This window comes from Syngnathus scovelli, chromosome 4 (assembly GCF_024217435.2).
Source record: "Syngnathus scovelli strain Florida chromosome 4, RoL_Ssco_1.2, whole genome shotgun sequence".
Classification (NCBI taxonomy): Eukaryota; Metazoa; Chordata; class Actinopteri; order Syngnathiformes; family Syngnathidae; genus Syngnathus; species Syngnathus scovelli.
The window spans coordinates 8,039,964-8,062,854 of record NC_090850.1 but is presented as its reverse complement, the minus strand read 5'-3'; the positions used below and the strand labels follow the sequence as shown (position 1 = coordinate 8,062,854).

The window sequence follows — 22,891 nt, the reverse complement described above, 5'->3', positions numbered from 1 at the left end:
GTTGCAATGGGTTTTAACATTATTTAGAAAGAAATTAGGTCAGATAAGAACGCTTGACAAGTTGACACCGAATTTAATTACAAAGAAATGGCGTAAAGATAATGTCACTAAAAATAATTTGTTTTTGCTCATGCATTTGGTTGCTGACAAAGCTAAATTATAAACGCTATCATGGAGCACAAATAAAACACCCCCAGAGGCTTGTACAGTTAAGTGCACTCAAGTCCCACTTTGTTCCTGATTTAAAAAAAAAAAAAAAAAAAAAAAAAAAAAAGATGTAGTAGAGGGAAAATAAATAGTCATACACAAGGAAGTGTTCTATTGTCATTTGCTCCGTAATTTATTTCCACCACATTCACCTCACATTTCAGAGATGCAGGGTTCGATTCCAGCTCCGGCCATCCTGTGTGGAGTTTGCATGTTCTCCCTATGCCTGCGTGGATTTCCTCTGGGTACTCAGGTTTCCTCCCACATTCCAAAGCCATGCATGGTTGGTCGGTTGACCACTTCAAATTGGCCATAGGTGTGACTGGCTGCCAGTTCAGGGTGACCCCTTAATTTTTAGTCTTAAAAATAAGACTGTTGGGATAGGCCCCAGTACGCCCACAACCCTTGTGAGCATAAGCTGTTTGGAAGATGAACGAATGACGTGAAATACTGTTAGTTCATGTATACAAAGTGAGACACATCTTTTATATTTTGACGATGGTTTACAGGTCACTTTAACTATTCTGTCATTTGTAAAAGCACTGTTATAGGACATATTTACATTTTAATAGGCTATTCAGCTTGTCCAAAAAACAACATTAGGAAAAGAAACAAAACAGTAGGTAAAAAAAAAAATTAATACATGTACACACGTTCATTCATAGATTGCAAACAGTTGGGAAAAATTCAAATGGAACAGTGTGTATAACTCCAGAATGAATTGGGAAAATTTTTACAAAAAAGTGCGAATATTTATACATTTGATTTGTAACCTTTACATTGCACAATTTCACAAAGTTCATTACTTAAACTTCAGTTTGTAAAATAAAATAACACCAACAGTAAAAAGACAAGGTAGCGTTACTATAACTTATGTTTCTCTGTTGACAGTGACAGACTAGGCAAACGTGTATGATAGCAGGGCTACTAATTAACCACATTAACTTCACTTAATGAAATAGTGCCACAATATATTGAGAAATGTGTATAAAGTTAAAAATAAGAAGAAACAAAAACAAACATTTTTAAAATTGGGTGAACTTCTAACGGAAAAAACACTAAACACTGGTGGAGTCCATCAAAGTAAAACATAATTGCGTATTTATAGTGGAGGTATCATGTCCAAAGGTGAGAGGTCAAAGTTTGGTGATGGTAGAGTTCAGGATGTGCTGCTGGATCTTTGGGTTAGAAGCCTTGGACAAGTCTCGCTGTCAAAAAGGCAAAACAAGACAATATTTAGAACCAAGAAAGAAACAAGTCATTATCATGCCCCTTTTTCTGTTGCAAGGACTGTACAGTGTGATCTTAAAAGGTCTTTATGTATTTGCTGGCTGACTGATGAGTTAATCTGGAGGCAGCATTTATTGCCACACATCTCGAAACAAAGTTAGATAGAATAATAAACACTGGAGGGTAAGTTAAAGTGGACTCATAGTCCAAGCATTAAAAACTAACCCTTTATAATTAATTGTACATCCTCACTTGTGAGACGTTTTACACATTGTACTTGGTTTGGAGGCAGGGCACTCAATGGAATGGCAGTGGCACAACAATCTTGACATACAGTATATGGCGCTGGTTGCAAAGTGACTAAATGGGAAATACCATACAAGCCTCATGCCTTTTTCTGCTGGTCTGAACGTAAAGTTGGCCACAATTTAGCAAAATGGATTTGTCGCCACTGTTACCACATCAAGCCTGTAATAATGGCACTGCAGGATCTGGGGGAGATTTCATTCTGCTGTGAGCTACAGCTGTATGAAGACTGCTTCGAGGTGTACTTTGGGCAAGAAACATTTTGATGGCCTGTTGGAGCATTTGAGCCAAGGCACGAGAGACAACCTTTGCCAACTTTCTTGACCTCAAAACACGAATACACAAATAAATCAATATCCTCCTTCAAGCTGTTTTCACCGAGTCACTGATATCAGCCACAATCTGGCATACTGTGACGTCATCACCGTGCATTAAGGTTAATTAAGTTAGGACTTTTTTTGTTTTGTTTAATGTCTGACTGTTGCAGTTAAGTGAACTACTGCATTGTTTTTACACTGACAGTTGAGAATGTTAAAAAGCTTCAGACAATCTCTATACACTTGATGCAAAATACAACACTGTATTTTAACAATATTATTCGGTAGTGTAAGAACCGTATGTCGTTTTTCAAGACATGGTATTATTACAGCATGCCAGATGAAGGATATTTTTCAGACAAAAGAGCATGCTTTAATTGACAGATATGAGATGTACATACTCAAATGGATTTGTTGGAGTCACTCAAAGAATGACAAGAGCGTTAGAGGAAAGAAGAAAAAAAACATTAAGACAACAGTCAATTACCACAAACTCCGAATACGTGCTGGCAACAGAGTGAAGGCTGATGTCACACTGCCGATGAGGGGAGGCCACCAACACACCACCTACAGGGGTCCCCCTTAAATGGGTGTCATTCTCTTTGTTACAGTTCTTCACAAGTGGATGGGGAGGTTTACCACCAGTCCTTTGTGCAGGACCCTGGAAGCGACACATTCACCAGTCAGTCACATAAGAGACGCCGTTCGGGACATATTGCATGTCAGGATTAAATCTTAATCAGTGAAACACTACCACACACGCCACTGAATTCTGCATGCTAGTCTAGTTTTAGAAAATAAAAACTAATGACATTTTAGGAAATTGTATTTTGGACTCTTTTCAACAATGCCATTCTATTTAACCCTGTCAATATTGCATAAATCCCAAAGGAAGCAAAGCCAAATCCAATTGGTGCCTCATAGCCAGAAAATACATCCATTTCAGACATGGAGACTGTGATTTGAATTATGTTCTACAACATATTTTCCACACTTTATGCTTCATCTTTTAAACGCGATTAAATTATTGTCAATACTGTTTCTCAAAATAACTGCAGCTTCACGGCAGTCACTCTCCCTCCCAAGCGGTCTGTGCGCCTGTCTGCGCGGAGCGCATGATGACGACCAAATCGGACACTGACCTGGCTGCTCAGACTGCGCTCGCATTGCAAAAAATCCGAAACATATCCGATCTAGGACTACATATAAAAGTAGCCCATTTCGGATTTAAAAACAAAAATCTGAATTGTAATTTTTGTACTTAAAAAAAATCTATTGGCCCCCGGGCCCCTTCAATTTATCAAATCTGGCCCTCCTTGCAAAAAGTTTGGACACCCCTGCACTACACTAACCCGGAGGAGAACATGCCGAGCCAAACCAAAGTGAACCGCGATTACGCATTAATCTCCTGTTGCATTGTGGTCCAGTACACAATACTAAAGTTTTGTAAACCCTCCCCAATACTTTAACGCTACATAAACCTTTTCCTTAATAACCATTCTCACACTGTTCTGTGTATGTATTGTACCTTTACAGTAAATAAAATAAACACGTGAGATTGTCATGTACTCCCCATGCACCGATTGGAGCTTCTTCCCTTGCGCGTGGCCGAATACCACCTCCTGCGCTTGAACTCAGACACATCCGCAGTGACGCACATTGCTCAGAGGCACGCCCGCACTGTCAGCGCTCATTGCCACTGTCGCAACTCCTTTTGCACGCCGGTGCTTTAACTTCGCGCATAGCTGGCTGACGCGCTTCTCGCGCTTGTCCGCAGTGACGCACATTGCTTCGAGTGACACCTGGCACTATTAGCATGTATTTAAACGCCGTCCTCCAGTCACTCATAAATTTGCGAAATATGGAATCCGCTATAGGTGAAGCACAAAGTGGCGACGGGTTACTGTAACTAAATATCAGATACAGGTTGCATTTGGGCAAAAAAAGAAATGAGGTGCAGTGTGAACAGATTGTTTTCCAGCACCTGCATTTTTATAAAAAATAAAATCTCAATTCTTTCCACCAACCTTGTTAGGAGTTAAAGGCGTCCTTGGCCGTGGCCGTGCCACCGGTGAACGACAGACAGTTCCACTAAAGGCAGAACGCATCGTGCTGTTGGGTGTAGCCATAGAAGTACTGGATGTGGCATTCTGAGAATGAGAGGCAAAAGAATATTACTGATTAAAAAAACAAATGACCACTAAGCTAATACCACAACAGAAGCACTGGAGGAAAACATATGCTTTTTTTTTTTTTTTTTTTACCATCCCTCGTGATTTGTAAGGTTTAAGGTGGCCCAGCATTCTGCGCTTGGTGGTTTGTACAGCTGTTCCATACAACATATCCTCCTCAGTCTGCTTGCTCTTCTTCAGTTGCTGTTCCAAATTTGGAAAGAAGAATGTTAAATCATGCAGAAGCAAATCAGTTTCGCATATAGTCAACATGCTTACCCTTTCTAATTTTTCTCTTTCCTTCTCTGCAAGATGCAGCTCCCACTGTTCCTCCACATACTGAAGAAACTTTTGGCCATTGACCAAAAACTCACTGCCCTGCTCACTTTCCCACGCATCAATCTGGGCTTTGAGTTTCTTTTCCAACTTAATAAAACAAACTTGGTTTATTATTATTATTATCAAATATTCAAAATTTTAGCTTTGGTAGTTCTTACCTTTGGCAGCATTTTATGCAACTCAGCCCTCTGTTTCTCCTCTTTGAGCAGATTCCCACCTCTGTTAGTAAATCTCGATGGATCTGATGTTTTTTTCTGAAATAAAAATTAAACTTTTTATCTAAATGCCTTGCAACCATTGTGTTTCTACAACTTTTGAGTGAAATAAAACTATTTTCAAACTGAAATGAACTAATGTGGTTCAGAGCAAAGCAACAGTTTTAGCTGCACTCACAATTACTTTTTTTCCTCATTTTTCAACATTCAAGAAGACTCACTTCTAACTCCAGGAAGAGTCTCCAGCTTTCTTCCCACTGGTGAACACCATCAAAAAGCTCTTTGTGATCCTCGTAATACTTCTTCAAACGCTGAATCTCAGCATCATGCACACTCAGAAGCTCCTCAGAGAAATCCTCTAACGTATCAAGTTTTACATTTAGCACAAAAAAAAAAACAACAACAAAGAACAACTTGTACCAACGACCAATATTTTTTTACTGACTGGGAAAAAGTCAACTCACCGCTGAAATATGGGGAAAACGACTGCCGTTGCTCATTACTTAAGAAGCACTTCTCCCAAAACACAGCGATCTCAGAGCGGATGACTTCTGTGACTCTGTGAATGTTATGTAGTTTTAGTTCTTCCAGATGATTTATTTCCGCTTGCAACTGAAATGGGAAACAAATGCATTAAAAAAAAAAAAATAAATAAATAAATAAAAAGCAAAACTAATACAGTATTACAATCACACAACAAAAATATAAATGGATAGTAAGAATGACATTTTACCGCCTTCATGTTGCGCTTCTTGGACATGACCATGTGTTCATCGAAAGCTTGTCTCTCCTCCTGGGACACCTGCAATATATCCCACAGCTTCTGGATCTTCTCTCGAAGAGCCTCACATGCTGCCTCGTTCTCTGCCTTGTGCTGCTCCAGCTGCAACCCATCCGTTACATCAGCCATCGCTCAGGTTGTTTTGGGTAGCTTCTAAATTCCAATCTGTTTTGAAGTGATTGAAGGCCATCTAAAAGCAGGCATTCTCACAAACTTTTCCTCAGCTCCCCGTCCAGTGCATAATGGTAGGAAGGTTTTCACAACCCCTGCGACAGTAGTAGTGGCGAGACACTGCCAGTGTGTCATCACTGAGGTCACCAAGAGCCCAAATATCTGACGCCATTCAAGTTGCAACGGGCAACAGATGTGCGAAAAAGCAGTTTGGACAGGGCAAGCTCTCACTTTGGTGAGTTCTGTCTGAAAGGGCTTAGTGAATTGTCATCAATTTGCAATGCAGACAGGGTGGTGGCAGCTTATTATTAACAGGTTGGACAGCATTCAGAGAGCTCATTTGCAAAACATTGCGCAAGATTCAAACTAAAGGCAATGCCTATACGAGGCATAAAACAGTCCCATCAATGACACGTTCAATGAGAATTTATGTCCTTGAATTTAAAATGAAGTGATCAGGCCAGATTGATTTAAATGCCTTCATAGGGGATCTGTGTAGTAGTGCAGGAGTAATGCCACACAACACACAACAGTAATCAGGTGTTGTTTTGACACAATTCAATTGAAGTAAGGTCAAGTGTTTTGAACTTGATGAAGGAATTGGATTTGCATTTTCCGGCTCAGTCTTAAGCATAGGCACGTGTAAAGGAGACCAGGAAAACCCATCTCACCTGACAAAGAAGCAGTTTGAGTGAGGTAATATTATCACGAGACAGGCAAAAAGTGTCCTCATCCTCGCAGACAACATCCTTCTCAAAGCTGGTCTCTGGAATGTGATCCAGATCGTTCATGCACAAGATGATCTGCTTCTTGAGGCCCACGAACTCAGCATACCGGTTTGTCTGTCCATAGAGGAAATGGGAAAACACTGAAGAAATGACATTTGGTTTGGTGAGTGTATTCATTTAATTCTCATTGTCGTCGTTTTCTTCAAGCATTACGTGATTTGTCTCAATATGCAGAAGATACTTGTCTGTCAAGCTGAGTAGGTCTGTGTGTGCGTGCTGTCATCAATTGAAGATTTCAGGAAATGATGGATGGAAATAGTGCAACAGAGCACCTACCTTCTCTGCATTCTGGTTAGTAATATGTTGTTGAAAGCTCTCCAGTTGGTCCAATGTGGGAACAGAATGTGGGGAGATATCAAATGGAATGGAGCACAGGATGTCACAAAGCTCCTGGTCCTCCTCAAGCAGAGCCTTCAGCTGTTGCATGCGGCGAGTCTTCTCCTTTAGCAGGTCCTCGACTTGCGTACGAAGGGTCTTCTCCTGAAGGAGCATGCTAAGACCAACCTGATCCTGAATCAACATAGAGAAATTAAAAGAACATATTCATTGTACAAAATGTGAAGTTTCGTCAAATTATCGTTAGTTTTCTTTTTTGAGAGATTTCCTTTTTCAGACTAAACCACACACACCTACATAGAACCTGAAACAAAACTAACTTAGCACTGTGAATCTTCTAAATTAGGGTCCAGCTTCTTGGAATGAATTGTGTTTGAGCTTAAGGTTCGTACTGTACTGTACTGTACAACAAACTGCCTGGAGTGAAATATTACATAGCGATGTAATCAGTTTGGTATGAACAATTTGCTGACTGTAACACAGTATGTATTAGTGAACATTTTTAAGACATTGACAGTTGACACTGACTTGACACATTGGAATCTGAAGTTCATGACAGAGCTTCTCCACTTCAGTTTTGCAGTTCTGAATGCTGCTTATAACTCTGTTCCTCAGGGATTCTTCTTCTTTGATCATCATTTTGAGTAAGTCCTGGAGGACAGAATTATCACTTAGTTAACCGAATTGAAATCAATACACTTGAGCCAAACAACAAATTATTTGCTAAAGATTAACTTTCAAAAGTATGACAACTTGTATAGTGTATTACTGTATTACATAGCAGCAGGATTAGAAAAAAATGAGTGAGGAACTCCAATTCGGGAGTTCACCCTATTCTAGACAAGCACACTTACTATCCATTTTGAGTAGCTGGCTCAAAACCTGTCTATTTCTTGGCCTTGAACACCTTGAAATTATGACCACTGCACTTACCCAAAAGTGATATAAGTAAGTAGTTAATAGGGTTGAGTGCAAACACCTATCAATCGTCATCTTACGTCAGACACCATTTGGTATACTCAGTTTATGCAGTATTGCAAAAAGAGAATACTCAGTCTGGTCTGGAAATGTACCACACTACCACAGTCAATAGCACAGGTGTCAAACTCAAGGCCCGGGGGCCAGATACGGCCCGCCACATCATTTTATGTGGCCCGCGAAGACAAATTGTGCATCAAATTCGTGTGTCATTACTAGAATTGCAAATTGTATTCACTTTTAATAATACCTTTTTTTTTTTTAAGTATTTGACCAGTTTTTACGCGTCTGATTTGAAAACGAGTTATTTGTCAGTTTGTTTTGTACCTTTTACTGTATGTAATATGAGGTGCTCATACATTTATTTGGGTTGACAGTCATAATGGCCCTCCGAAAGAAGCTATGACTACAATGCGGCCCGCGAAAAAAATGAGTTTGACACCCCTGGCTCAAGCGTAATGAATTCTAAAAAGAAACATTGGTGCAGTTCGAACTTTTAAACTCCAGCTACGATAATTAATACGTAAACAAAAAGCTCAAAGCGTCGTTCAAAAAGAAATATTGTGCGGTGTAGGCACCGAGACGAATTTACTCATCCCATTAGAATATTGCAGGTGCACCTCAAGTTTTAAGCGAGTATACATGATGATTGCACCCTGAATAACATTCAAAGTGCAGTTTCGATAAGCTGTAATAAGCCTCACCTCGATGTGTTTCTTGACAGCATTAGTTCTCTGTAGCCTTTGGTCTTCTGGTATGCCAATCTCCTCCCAAATGTCCTTCAGGTAGACCAAGGCTTTGGTGAGGCATGACACAGACTCCGCTGCTAATACCTCACTGCATAAACGACAGCATTTAGTTACGAAGACTACAATTGCTTTAAATCACTGAAAGAGGATTCAAACAAATGCTGTGTTCGGTGCATTGGCCCGAAACCGTTTAACATATTTTATAAACACGTTACGGCTTGTTCGATACCAGTACAAAAATGTAAAATTAAAACCATACCTTTTTCTCATTGTTAACGGCGTTGCGACTGCCCCCGTTCGAATAAAAGAGATGAAAATGCTTCAAAGAAAGGAAAATACTGATCAACTCTGGGACTCGCCTTCAATCGTCCGTTTGTCTCTGTCGTTCAAAACACGCACCGTGCAGAGTTCTGCTCTCCGATTGGCTCGTTCAGAAATGACGCGCACGTTGAGTTTCACATGAACGGCCGATAGCGCCGTGACATTCGCAAGCACTTCACGCGTTGCACCGCCCACCCCAAATATTTCCACTTAATCTGGATTTCAAACAAGCACACAACAAATTTTTAATGACCAGTCATTCTTGACCTGGAACACAAATAAAACGCACAAAATTGTATGTCAATAATTTACTTTTTGTCCCTCTAAATTTGGACAAAGTAAAGGAATCTTACATCAGTGTGGATACGATTATGAGATTTTACTTTAAAATGTTAGCACGTGAGCCTCACTGTGCAGAGGTTGTGTGTTCGATTCCAACTCCAGCCTTCCTGTATGGAGTTTGCATATTCTCACCGTGCCTGTGTTGGTTTCCTCCCACATTCCAAATAAATGCATAGTAGGATTGAGCACTCCATATTGTTTGTAGGTGTGAGCGTGGTGAGTGTGAATGGTTGCTTGTTGGCTGGCGAGCAGTTCAGGGCGTTCCCCCCGACCCCTACCACCCGAAGACGGCTGGGATAGGCTCCAGCGACCCTCATGAGAAAAAGCGGTTCGGATGATGAATAAATGAACTTTTCTAGTCATATTTTAGTATGACAAAAACACAGAGAGACATTCAAAATGACAAAATAACCGTAGATAAAAAAGCATTTATTTGATGTTGCACATCTTAAATCAATTCTTGTCAGCCTATCTCTGATAAGTGAGCAACTATCAGAGTTGGTTGTCAAGTGAGAATAATGTTTGTGAGGTCCATCATGTTGTCCTGACAGGCATCATCATCGGTTGCCCAGCAAGGCCTCCAACATTCTTGAACTGCTTGTAATGGCAGTCGTTACCACGATAAATTTATATCCTGTATGCAAAAAAGGAATCAGTATTAAATTGTGTTAGTGCATATTGCACATCACAGCAAGAACTTATTAAACAGAAATTGCCAGGAGGGTTTCTACTGACAATTAGTAGCTATTCTATTATTTTCGCCAAATTTATTAACTAATCTACTTCTTAGTTCTTACATAATCATGGGTGCAGATGACACGGGGAGGGATGGGTCCCGCACAGTTTCATTAGGTTCACGATCAGTCCCCTTCAACCTTCGCCACGTAAGGTGACAAAAACAAACAGCCAGTAAAACAGAGGACTAATGTTCCTCTTCCATCAGGACGGGCAGGGAGCCTGCATAGCATATGCTGCAACTAACTGATGTGTTTAAGTTCCACCAAAGATGTGGGAATTTCTATTTCTGTCAGATTTTTATGTACTGAATGTACAAGGTCCACGTCTCCCCAGTTCTAAAATCCCATCTGCGCCCCTGATAATAATCATGTGTTAAGATTAGAGTAGATGTCGAGCTTGTTGCAGTGTAAGCTCTATTTCTGTTAAAAGGATCAAGTTTCAAGATTATATTTTAAATGATCAATAATCCTCTTTCAGAGACAACAAAATTCAACAGCAGCAAAAAGGTGGTGCAATAAGAAATTCATGGGACTTGTTTAACATATATTTGATATTAAATTGTTTACCTCTTTCTCTACCAAGAAAACGTAAAGCTGAAATCTCAGAGTAGGTGCACCCCCCAAGGAACATGACGACAACGATGCGTTGCGCCTCATTTTTTGCTCCATTTTTGCCTGACACAAGACAGAAAACTTTTAGGACAAGCCCATTCAAAACCATGGTGCATTCACTGGCACTCTAACTGATAGAGACTTTAAGCCTGAGATGGATATTAAGAACATTAAGAACATCACAGAAGCGATATTATCACCAGAGATGGGCACATTAACCTTTTGCGGGTCCGCCCTCCGTCCTCGACCTGAACACCCTTCCGTCATCGCCGTCCCTCCGTCCTTATTCATAAAATAATCGCCCCTTCGTCCCCACCCGTCCTTGTCATTGAAAAGAGCTTCTGTTACTGATCTGGCAAGAGCCAGATCGGTACGTGAAAATTGAGTACAATATTTCAAGCCAATTGGGCAATGTGGCAACTTGCACAGCCTATCAAATTTTTGTTTTGTCCAATCAATAACCCTTACCAGATGACAATATATAACAAGATTTAGTTGGAGTCAATTTCTTTTCCGTCATTTTTAATCTGTCATAAATAGGATTTCAGAAAAATCCCTTTACTTCACTTGAGTTTCCTTTTGCCACCTCCCTCACGTAGAAACCAAATATCTTCTTTTTAACATTCGCATCTGGTCTGAACATACGGATTACACGAGCGAGCAAAAGCGGAAACAGAAACACTGTCGTTTTATTAAAAACCTCTCATCCTCTGTCTGCAAAATGAATGCTGTCCGCAAAATCTTGGCCGGACGGACCATTCTGTCCCGAAAATGCAATGCCCATCTCTGATTATCACAATTTATATATTCAGATGACTATATACGCAAAGGAAGAAATGATCAGCATTGTAGAAAAATTCAAGAATTACAGATGACTATAAAGTATCACAAACCTCCAACGTTACTTTATTGTATTTGCATGGCAATAAATATAATGTGCAACAGTCAAACTCATGCAATGACTGTTTTTTTGTAAGACAATATTATGATGCCCATATTAATTCCATGTATAATATTGTCTGAAAATATGTAATGTATACCGTAATTTCCGGACTATAAATCGCGTTTTTTTTTCATAGTTTGGGTGGGGGGGGGGGGGCGACTTGTACTCATGTTTTTTTCCCCACAAATTTTTAGTTGATCATTAAGACATCACTTACTTACAAGTATAGTTGACCACTTCCCATGTTATTTTTAGTACAGTTGATCACTTCACATGCTTTTATATCTTTATCTTGAACATACTCAAAACATAAAAAGTAGACAAAACATCAAATAAAGCAATTAACACTTTAAAGCACCATATCCAAGTCCACTGTCTGCTGTATGTACACTTGCTCCATTTTTGCTCCTCTTATATTTATTATTATTATTTATTATTATTTGTTTATTTATCATTTATTCAACACTCTTATTTATTCATTGTTTGTGCCTTCTTGTTTTTTTTTTTGTGTTGCTTGTATGCATATGTGTACTATCTCACCGAGGGATAGTGGGAACGTAATTTCAATCTCTTTGTGTGTCTTGGTACATATATGAAAAAAATAAAGCAGACTTTGACTTTGATAAAACAACCAAATAAACAAAACAAAAAACTACATCTGAAAAAAATTAAATTTTCAGACGAAACTGGATGAGGGCGCTCTAAATTTCACCGTTGGCCGTGACTCATCAACTGGGTGGGCTTAAGAAAAATGGCACCAAAAAGAAACTCATATTTTGCAGGTTACAAACTTCAAGTTGTAAAATATGCAGCTGAAAACAGTAATCGAGCAGCAGAAAGAAAGTTTGGAGAACCGTGATGTACCAAGGGATTACTATTTCAAGTGACGTCAGTGGCGCGGCGCAGCGCGGCGCAGCGTGGTGCGGCGCGGCGGTTGTTTACATGAAGGACAAACGTACCCACGTAAGGACTACCGGCATCATTAGCGGTGATCATTTCTAAGTGACACGGAGAACAAAGAGTTTGAAGGAATTAAGGATTTGGAGTGACATAGAAGGTTTGAATGCACGCCCGGTCCTACTCTACTGAGTCGGGGGCCGGCGCTCGGCCGAGTGGCTGTCCGCGAACGGTGCATGGGGCTCGGACATGGCCATTACGCACGCCCGGTCCTATGCCATGGAGCTCTCGTGTTTGGAAGTCCACGCCGCCACACGCTTGGAAGTTTGTTTCGTTTAATAAAGAGCCGTTTACCAAACCCACGTCTATCCTTGTACTTTGTTAAGGCTACAATATAGTTATATACTAGATCTGTGGAATAAAGACGAGGCTGACGTCAGGGCGCACGCGCGGCGATGTTGACAAAGAACGAGGAATTTGATCGATGGATTTAATGGATTTAAAGTGCACGGATGGTTTGATAATATTATTGCTTATATTATAGTTATTTGAAATATAGTTTATCTATTGTTATATGAGCCTGTGGAATATTTTGAAGTGCAAGCGCCCTCAGCAGTGCGCACCCATTGTTGACAAAGAACGATCGATGGCTTTAATGAAGTGGAGTGACACCGATGATTTTATAAACATGTTATTTATGTAATAGTTGTCTTAAATCACTCTATATGTTACGTCAGGCCCGTTCTCAGCTCCTCATTTGTGTTTGTCACGTTAGCATAACTATCGTTTAGCCTGTTGCTATCGTATCGAACGATCGATGGATTTAATGAATTGGAGTGACACCGATGGTTTTATAAACATGTTATTCATGTAATAGTTGTCCTTAATCACTCTATATGTTACATCAGGCCCATTCTCAGCTCTTTCTTTGTGTTTGTCACGTTAGCATACCTATCGTTTAGCCTGTTGTTGCTGTCGTTTAGCCTGTTGTTGCTCGTTTCTGACTGTTTTTGGTGTGGGATTTTGTCGAATAAATTGCCCCCCAAAATGCGACTTATACTCCGGAGCGACTTATATATGTTTTTTTCACTTTTTGGGGCATTTTATGGCTGGTGCGACTTATACTCCGGAGCGACTTATAGTCCGGAAAATACGGTATGTACATTCAAGGTATATTATTCTTAGGGAATTCACTTCAATATAAATAGCCATGAATAGCGCACAACTTAAAAAAGCAAACAATTGACGACAACCGCAGCTTCATGAAATCCGTTCAATATCTTACCTGTGACAGCAAACTCATTTCCATTTAGCAACCTGGTAACTTCTTCAAGCCCAGTCCAACAATCTCGCTCTAACACCTGTTAATTATGCACAAAATTGGTTTAATCAATTTTGATGCAGTTGAATAATAATAATAAAATAAAAAAAATAAAAAATAAACCCTGCTTATTTACCTGCTCTATGAGCTTGCAGCTCAGTGGGATATAGGCGCCACTGAAGATGTAAGCCATGTCCCTCGGGACATGCAGGTCATACCCTTCATCTGACTTGGGCACCTTTGTGTGAAAGAACAACGTATACGTGCAGGGTCATGACCAAAGAAAAGCAACATGATATCATTGAATATGATGAACATCAAATAAAACTTGATGTTATACCAAATTCAGTTTTCTGCTTAGGGCCCTGAAATTGCTTTTCTTTGCCAAGGATGAAAATGCATCTGTTAGCTTCCCTAGAAAAAGAATAGAAAAAAATAGCAAAATAAAAGAACTCCCCACAGTTGTTATGTCATACTGAATCTTGCAACAGAAAACTTGCCTGCTGTCTTATCGTTGACCAGTTTACCCACTTTGCTCTCCATAACAGCCAGTGTTTCACCTTGCTGTTGCTCAACCAGCAGCCCCGACTGCTTGAGGTTTGCAAATGTGAGCAGGTGGTCCACTCCATAACTCTAAGCCGAGAAGAGATGACTTCACATCACTAAATTAAACTGCTAGTCACAAAACTGTGGGCAAATAGTTAATACTGATGAAGGAAAACATTTTCACCAGATTGAGATTGCAGTTTTAATGACTAATGTCTACAAGCCATTTGATGGGATACAATTATGATTTTCGCTTTTTCAATTTTGCTGCAAATGCTGATTGAATGAACTTTTGCTCTTAGCACACAGCTTCAATTTATTTCAATAGTTTGATTGGAAAAGGGAAACCCATAAATGGAAAGATATACAACACGGAGCAAAATAATTGATAATTTTGTTTGTATTTTTAATGAATATTGTTTAGGGCAAAGAACAGCCAATAAGTCACCATTTCAGAGAAACCTAAACATCATAAAACATTAGGCAGGAATATTTTCTTTATAAAAATTATTTGCAAATTGGTTTGGTTAATGTATATGATTGAGGTTTCCACCTTTTGAATTTAACTACTCAAATAAATGAAAAGCTATGGTAACTGTATTTAACATATTGAGATGCAGCTATGTAGTCTTAGAATATTCAACTAGAGCAGGGGTTGTCAACTGGTGGTCTGAGGCCCTCAAGTGGTCTGTGGCGGCGTTGCATGTGGTCAACAAAATTAGAAATGGAAAACAATTGTTACATTTTTTTAAAAATAAAATAGAATTATTATTTAGACTTGATCCATTTTCCAGTTAATTTTGTGGATCATTCAAATTATGTCAAATGTAGCTGAGATTGCCAAAATAGACATATAGATGCAAATAAATAGCCTGTATAGGTCTATCCTGCAAAATAAAATAATATTCCGCCAAAGCATCCATCCATCCATCCATTTTCTGAACCGCTTAGTCCCCACGGGGGTCGCGGGCGTGCTGGAGCCTATCCCAGCCGTCATCGGGCAGTAGGCGGGGGACACCCTGAACCGGTTGCCAGCCAATCGCAGGGCACACAAAGACAAACAACCATTCGCACTCGCACTCACACCTAGGGACAATTTGGAGTGATCAATCGGCCTACCAAGCATGTTTTTGGGATGTGGGAGGAAACCGGAGTGCCCGGAGAAAACCCACGCGGGCTCGGGGAGAACATGCAAACTCCGCACAGGGAGGGCCGGAGGTGGAATCGAACCCGCACCCTCCTAACTGTGAGGCGGACGTGCTACCCAGTGCGCCACCGAGCCGCCTCCGCCAAAGCAGTGGTCCCCAAATTGCTTCTTGGTTAAAATGGTGGTCCCTTGGACAAAACCAGTTGGTAAAACCCTGACTTAGAGGATTCAAACATTTCACTTCAGCTGCTGTTGAAGCAGCAAAAGTTGTTTTTTGGAATTGTTTTAGTCATGGTACCTATGCTATGTTATGACAAAAATGAAAAGCCAATAATGGTAGAAGATAGGAAATCTCACCTGCAAATACTGTGTTTTTAAAGACCGGTAGTCTTTTGGCAGGAGTCCTGCATGATAAACAAATTATGGTAAAGTACAATAAAATAAAGCCTGTATCTCACTGAGGTGTTAGCACGCGTAGCGAATGTCTATATTTTGTCAGTCTAAAAGATTGCAAACAGTTGCAAATGATTGTAAACAGTTTTTCCTGTCGCAAAGACATTTTTAACATGTTAAAGATTTGATGGTGACGAGAAAAACTGTTTGCAATTGAATGTTGCAAACAGTTGGAATGGCGTTTGCCAAACATTCCTAAACGGTTTTAATGGTTGCAAACAGTTTTTCAACAGGGAAACCTGGGGAAAAAAAAGTTGCAAGGTGGGCGAACCTTTGCTGCTCAGTGAGATACAGGCTTATGATTTATTTTTTGAAAGCACTTTGAACGTCCATCCATCCATCCATTTTCTGAACCGCTTAGTCCCCACGGGGGTCGCGGGCGTGCTGGAGCCTATCCCAGCCGTCATCGGGCAGTAGGCGGGGGACACCCTGAACCGGTTGCCAGCCAATCGCAGGGCACACAGAGACAGACAACCAATCACACTCACACTCACACCTAGGGACAATTTGGAGTCTTCAATCGGCCTACCAAGCATGTTTTTGGAATGTGGGAGGAAACCGGTAAATGAAAAAAAAAAAACTGACCATTTTCTGTTAAAGACAGAAGGCATAATAGTCTAAGACTTTCAGTCCTGGAGACCTTAAGAAAACAATCACAACAGGTTAGTTTTTAACTACATGCATAATGCTGTATATAATACTGACTGTTTAAAGAAAACCCACCTGCCTGTTGATATGCTCCTCAATGAAAGAAATACATTCACGGATTTCAAAACCTTCTAGTAAAGCTGTAAGGAAAAAGAAATAAAAAAAAAAAGACCACAATTTTGCATCAATGTGATGAAACAGCAACCTCATTGTCAAACACACAAATTAGATGGATATAACCAGTGTGTGGCAACATCCTGACACACACACAAAAAGCATTTAAAGTAACTTACAGTGTTCTGTCTTTAAAAGCTCCTGGAAATCCTGTTTCGTTTTCTTCTTCATCATTGATTCACTTGCGGCGATGTCTATGTGAGATCAACAACAGCCACCCAGTTCGTTCATAATTCAGCAAGTTGAGTCTATCTGGCATAGATTACTTTGCTTCAAAACTCACGCAGGCTCAGGAGCCGATGTTCTTGTTTCAAGCCTTTAAGTTCTTCTGAGACAAATGTTTTCATCTGCTTTATGTCCATCCCTCTGCGTTTCTAACAAATTGAAAACAAAAGATATTGGTCACTCCATGTGCAAAGAAGAACATCATTTTGTTGACTTACATCATACGCAGTCTGGAGATTCTTGGCTTTCTGACTAAGAAAGCTGAAGACATTGGAGAAATGTTCATTTCTGATTTCATTAAAGACCTACGAGACATACAATGTTAAATACATGCTTGAGTGAAAGCATCTTGCACTTCGAAAGCCAGTCTTACCTTATCTTGAGAATTTAGCATGACTTTGATGCTTTTGTCTGTGGAAGAGACATCAGGTCCAAATTCCACACATCCTATGGAGGAAAAATGGGTCCGTGATTACATTTGAAAACATCTACGGGTGGGGGGTGGGGACAAGTCTGAATTACACGCTGCTGTGTAAAAAAAAAAAAAACGGCAGTGATGGATATCCTTAATAATTTTACATGTAGTGTTTTTATTTAGTGAGGCTTACAGTGACTAGCTTGTTACCCACCACATTTGATTCTGAATATATCATCCACGAGTCCTTCATAAACCACTTGTGAGCACATAGGGGTGACAAAGTCCACATCTATAATGACATTTCACAAAATTAGTAAAGCAAAGTGATGACACTAAGTGAGAAACGGAATCACAGCAACTCACCCCTATCAATTAAGAAAACGGTTCCTATTTCAGCGTTCCGAGCCTTCTGGTCGCCCTCTTCCTCTTGCTCTCTCCAAGACTCATATGTCATCTGATACAAGACAAAAATCAAAAACAATGTCAGCTGCCCATCAAAGCAAAATATAAAAATATAACATATAACTCAAATCATCATTAACTTTTGTTAAAGCACCTAGTGTACCTTTGAACACCTTCCAATACCATAAACCTTTGAAAATGGTCCGTAAATGGAGTTAAGAAGATGTAGAGCACTGCCAGCTGTCCTCACCCAACGTAGATCTCCAGCCTGGGTGAAGCACACATAGTATGATTTCAAGAAGGAAAATGCATCAAATGCACAATTAAAGTCTATACAATGAGACGGACTTGTGGAGCATCAATTCACACTGTATGATTTCAGATGAGCGTAGTACAGCTTACACATAATACTGTAACCCACAGGTGTCAAACTCAAGGCTGGGGGGCAGATACGGCCCGCCACATCATTTTATGTGGCCTGCGAAAACAAATTGTGCAACAAATTCGTGTCATTGCTAGAATTGCAAATTGTCTTCACTTTTAATAATATCTTTTAATATTTGACCAGTTTTTACTCGTCTGATTTGAAAACGAGTTATTTGTCAGTTTGTTTTGTAGCTTGTACTGTATATAATATGAGGTGCTCATACATTTATTTGGGTTGACAGTCATAATGGCCCTCCGAAAGAAGCTATGACTATAATGCGGCCCGCGAAAAAAAATGAGTTTGACACCCCTGCTGTAACCAGTGAGGGGACCTGTGAGCAATGATAATAGTGCTAAAGAAAATAGATAATAAATAAATAAATAAATAAATAAATAAATAAATAAATAAATAAATAAATAAATAAATAAACGTGTGATTTAAAAAAAATATTTTACTCATTTACCCATGACTGACATTGGAGAAGGCCCAGAAAAACATAGTTCTGTTGCTTTGATATTCCATTTTGAATTTACATTTGTCATTTACACCATTCAATAGTTTTTCTGAATCTTTTTTTAATTAGTTCCAATCAAAATGACAGCTATTTAGCAGAGCCATATAGTGTATTATTTACCAGATAGTTGTCCCGAAAAAACTCTGGGAGCTCCAGACTGATGATGTCATAGTCCAAAGGAAGAAGATAGAAGGCCCATTCATCCATTGTCACATCTGGATAAAAAAAAAAAGACAAAATAACTGCACCATTCCTAATGTCCCAAGTGAGCAGCAACAAACAGAACAAGTGCAAGAGCTCGAACCTCCAAAGACGCCCTGCTCCTCCAGTACTGTCTCACATGCATAAAACTGGACAACAGACATGGACAACACATTATTATCCATAACTTCAGTGCAAATAAATCAAGGTTTATTTTGGGTTGAACACCAGAATATGAAGTACCTTCTGAGGCGTGAATATAATTTTGTATCTTCTACATTTTCCGGCAGCTTTGTCTGTTTTGGCCACATCTGCAGGCAGAAACAGGCATAATGTTATAAAGTCTTAATTGACATTTAACTGAAACATACAGTATGCTATTCTGACCCATCTCAATTTATATTTAGAAAAACAATTGCTGTCATAAACAACAAGCAGTCACCAATTCAGATCAGACAGCTGTTTATTGTTTGTAAAGCTAGGAATTGTGAATGATTAATTAAATACAAAATTATTAAACATTGAATAAATATTGAATATGTGGACAAACTTACCACATATCCACTTCACTGTTTGTATTCTTGGCCGGATCAGAAAACAAAGCCTGAAGAGAGTAAAGTCACATTGTCAGACGTCTTCAAGTTGAAGTGTGCTGGAGTATTTTTCAAGGCATGTGTATCAATACTACTCACTGATCTGATGTGCTAATGATGGGTTTATACTCTACTTTGTAAAGTTTGTCAACGTCATGTTGCTGTTACAAAAGCAGAGATGAATAAGGTTTTAAAATATTGAGATTCATTTCTGATCAAATTTAATTGAAACAGTGGGTAAAGTTCACCTTCAGAATGGCAACATTGGCGATACGATCCAGTGGGCTCATCAAGTCTGCCTCAATGAAAAGGTCCTTCTTTCCTGGAAGCTGCATGAACAAAAACATGGATATAAATTAGTACTTCATGATGAAAGTATCTTTCAACAACTACACTTGGGCTACGTAGTTATAACATACCGTACAGCAGGAAACATTTACCATTCAGTTTAGTCGATTTGATTACCCACAACAGAACACTGAACTTTTTTCACTTATCATAAGCTCCAGGTCTCCAGACCTGAATCCAATTGAAAATCTTTGGAGGGAGCTTAAAATTCGAGTTGCCAGGCGACAACCTCGGAACCTGAATGATTTGGAGGCTGTCTGCAGGGAGGAGTGGGCCAACATCCCTGCCGAAATGTGCACAAAGCTTGTCACCAACTATAAAAACCGTTTGACATCTGTGCTGGCCAATAATGGCTTTTCTACAAAATATTAACATGCTGTTTGTCCAGGGGTTCAAATACTTGTTTTTCCTCATCAGACGGTTATCAATTTTTATAAATTCATATGATGTGAATTTCTGGAATTTTTTGGGGGATTCTGTCTCTCACTGTTAGAATGTACATATGATTAAAATAGTAGATCGTTGCATTCTTTGTAAGTGGGCAAACCTGCAAAATCAGCAAGGGGTCAAATACTTATTTCCCCCACTGTATTACACAAATACAGGAGGAAAACAACTGTCAACCTTACTGAGTCCAGTACTTCTGTTAAGTACACTTATGTCGTATTTAACTTTCGAGTAGAAAATATTTGCATGAATTTTGTTTTCAAACATCTATTTAGGTACAGTTTGTACCTATTTTTAGTGCACTAAATTTTCATTGAATAATTGTTTATACACTTTATTTTCTTACATTGAGTACACCCAGCAGATTTTAGTGGGTTATTTTTTTAGTAGCCAATATACAGTACTGCTTATGAATGAAGGCTCTGCCTTGTGACTGATGAGCACTTGTGCAGTGGCTGGGAAGGGAAAGTATTTGGGGGTGGGAATTTGTGTAAAAAAGAATCAGAACCACTAGTTTGAGCCACAGGCGTTAAAACTGGGAGGGAGGAAATTGCATCCTATAGTTCCAAAAAATGATAGTGTCAATATAAAGTAGACAGAAAAAAGTAATCGTCACACATTCAAAATATTCTGTTCTTAGTTGGTTGATATGTTATTAGGTGAAATGATCATTTTACAGCTCTATTACCAGAACGATCAACCAACTTTGGAGCGCTTAAAAGGTCAACTGTAAACTGAATCTTGGAAGTGAAACCTTTAAATGGAGGCGAAACGGAAAAGCCATATTATAGGAATAGTATGCATACATTTTATGGTGTCCTGCAAGATTTAATTAATGCAACATACAACCCTGTTTTGTTGATGGAGGAAAACCATTTACATAGCTGATAATTTCCATTAATGTAGGCTTTAATAAAATAATTTAGGCTGATGCAGTGCAAATGTTTGACCGTGATTACGTGCCTGGAATTATTACCTGTTCCAGCAAGTAGACGAGCTGATCTCTGGCTAGTCTCTTGAGCAGAGTGAAGTCAGGAAGCTCCGGGCAATCTGTCCTGGCACTGTAAGCCATGCTGCCGAACCAAATCTGCACCCGTATCCACTCACTTAGTATACACATATAGTAGATATTACAAACACCAAAAATGTAAAGCGCATCTTTTGATTTTGATGAAGACGCAGAGTAGACTAACCTCTGAGCAGAGGCTTCACCCCCACTCTTTGCTAGCTAAATCAGCTTAATGCTAAAAACACAGTCTTTCGATCGTACATAAACAGTGGGCAATAAGATCATGATATCAACGCGGTAGTATTCAACTACTGAGGTTGTGATTATAATTCGAAAAAATACAATCTGAGAGAGTTTGGAATGACAACAGTGATCATTTTGTAATATTGACAGCCGTCAGGGGTGGGTCTTTTTCTTCTTCCTAGTTGCTTGCTGCGAAGACCGTTTGGAAATTACGCGATACCACCACCTGTTGACCAACATTTGTACCAACACTGCCTGAAAGGGTTATTTTAACTTAGAAATTTCAAAAACAACCTCAATCCAGTCTGCAGTGACTCCTGCCCCTTTGATTAGATCATTTAACATCACATTTCTCTTTCTACTTTAGATTATCTAAAAAGATACCTACTGACCGCAGTAATACCAAGGCCTATCCTATTGATTAAAACGTTTTAGGTGTTATTTAGCTAGAACGATTAATTTAGTTGTTGAGAGTAAACATGTGTTTTGTGTGAATTATGACAGGGTACTGCTGACGGACATTCCCAGCGGTGCACAATGTGCCGCAACAATTAACTGTATTATTATTATTATTATTATTATCCATCCATCCGTTTTCTATACAGCTTGTCCCCACGGGGGTCGCGGGCGTGCTGGAGCTTATCCCAGCAGTCATCGAGCAGTAGACGGGGACACCCTGAACCGGTTGCCAGCCGCTCGCAGGGCACACAGAGACGATATATATATATATATATATATATATATATATATATATATATATATATATATATATATATATATATATATATATATATATATATATATATATATATATATATATTTATATTTATATATTTATATTGTATAAACTTACAACTCTCCATGAGCGCCTGGCAGCACAAATGAACCAGCTGCTAAGGGATGGGACTCACCCTGAATGGCTAACCCAAGGGCGTACGATCCTGATCCAGAAGGATCCATCAAAGGGTACAGTCCCATCCAACTACCGGCCAATCACCTGCCTCTCCACAACATGGAAGCTGATGTCGGGCATAATATCAGATAAGATCAGCAGGCACATGGATCAATACATGAGCACTGCTCAGAAAGGGATTGGTAAAAATACCAGAGGAGCAAAACATCAACTCCTGGTGGATAGAACAGTCACCCAAGACTGCAGAACTAGACGTACCAACCTGAGCACTGCCTGGATTGATTACAAGAAAGCATATGACTCAATGCCACTTACTTGGATCACTGAATGCTTGAGGCTGTACAACATCAATGGGACTCTGAGAACCTTCATCGCCAACTCGATGAAACAGTGGAAAACCACACTTGAAGCCAATGGCAAGC

At 39.5% G+C, this 22,891-nt stretch overlaps 2 protein-coding genes across 4 annotated transcripts; both read right to left on the bottom strand.

The window, feature by feature from the left end:
- Positions 1-664: 664 nt before the first annotated feature.
- On the bottom strand, positions 665-9,007 carry prc1b (protein regulator of cytokinesis 1b). Its single transcript, XM_049717797.1, has 14 exons — positions 8,848-9,007; positions 8,544-8,676; positions 7,390-7,512; positions 6,802-7,035; positions 6,409-6,579; positions 5,519-5,668; positions 5,250-5,397; positions 5,007-5,143; positions 4,729-4,824; positions 4,511-4,657; positions 4,325-4,435; positions 4,088-4,210; positions 2,548-2,721; positions 665-1,415 (listed from the first exon to the last, which is right to left on the bottom strand). The coding sequence occupies exons 1-14, from the start codon at positions 8,856-8,858 to the stop codon at positions 1,344-1,346; spliced, it is 1,830 nt and encodes a 609-aa protein (XP_049573754.1). The 5' UTR covers positions 8,859-9,007; the 3' UTR covers positions 665-1,343.
- A 652-nt stretch (positions 9,008-9,659) lies between these two features.
- On the bottom strand, positions 9,660-21,753 carry vps33b (VPS33B late endosome and lysosome associated). 3 transcript variants are annotated; one of them, XM_049717795.2, is made up of 24 exons: positions 21,498-21,753; positions 21,281-21,410; positions 19,758-19,838; positions 19,609-19,670; positions 19,471-19,520; positions 19,160-19,227; positions 19,020-19,065; positions 18,836-18,930; positions 17,938-18,042; positions 17,736-17,826; positions 17,584-17,661; positions 17,328-17,401; positions 17,173-17,259; positions 17,013-17,103; positions 16,849-16,923; positions 16,631-16,695; positions 16,493-16,547; positions 15,812-15,858; positions 14,262-14,394; positions 14,102-14,175; positions 13,898-13,999; positions 13,726-13,801; positions 10,556-10,663; positions 9,660-9,885 (listed from the first exon to the last, which is right to left on the bottom strand). In XM_049717795.2, the coding sequence occupies exons 2-24, from the start codon at positions 21,374-21,376 to the stop codon at positions 9,809-9,811; spliced, it is 1,836 nt and encodes a 611-aa protein (XP_049573752.1). In that variant the 5' UTR covers positions 21,377-21,410; positions 21,498-21,753; the 3' UTR covers positions 9,660-9,808. The 3 variants fall into 3 exon arrangements, with proteins under 3 accessions (XP_049573752.1, XP_049573753.1, XP_068506571.1); XM_049717796.2 differs by having other exon boundaries at positions 21,281-21,391; XM_068650470.1 differs by lacking the exons at positions 9,660-9,885; positions 10,556-10,663 and adding an exon at positions 10,670-11,949.
- Positions 21,754-22,891: the final 1,138 nt, after the last annotated feature.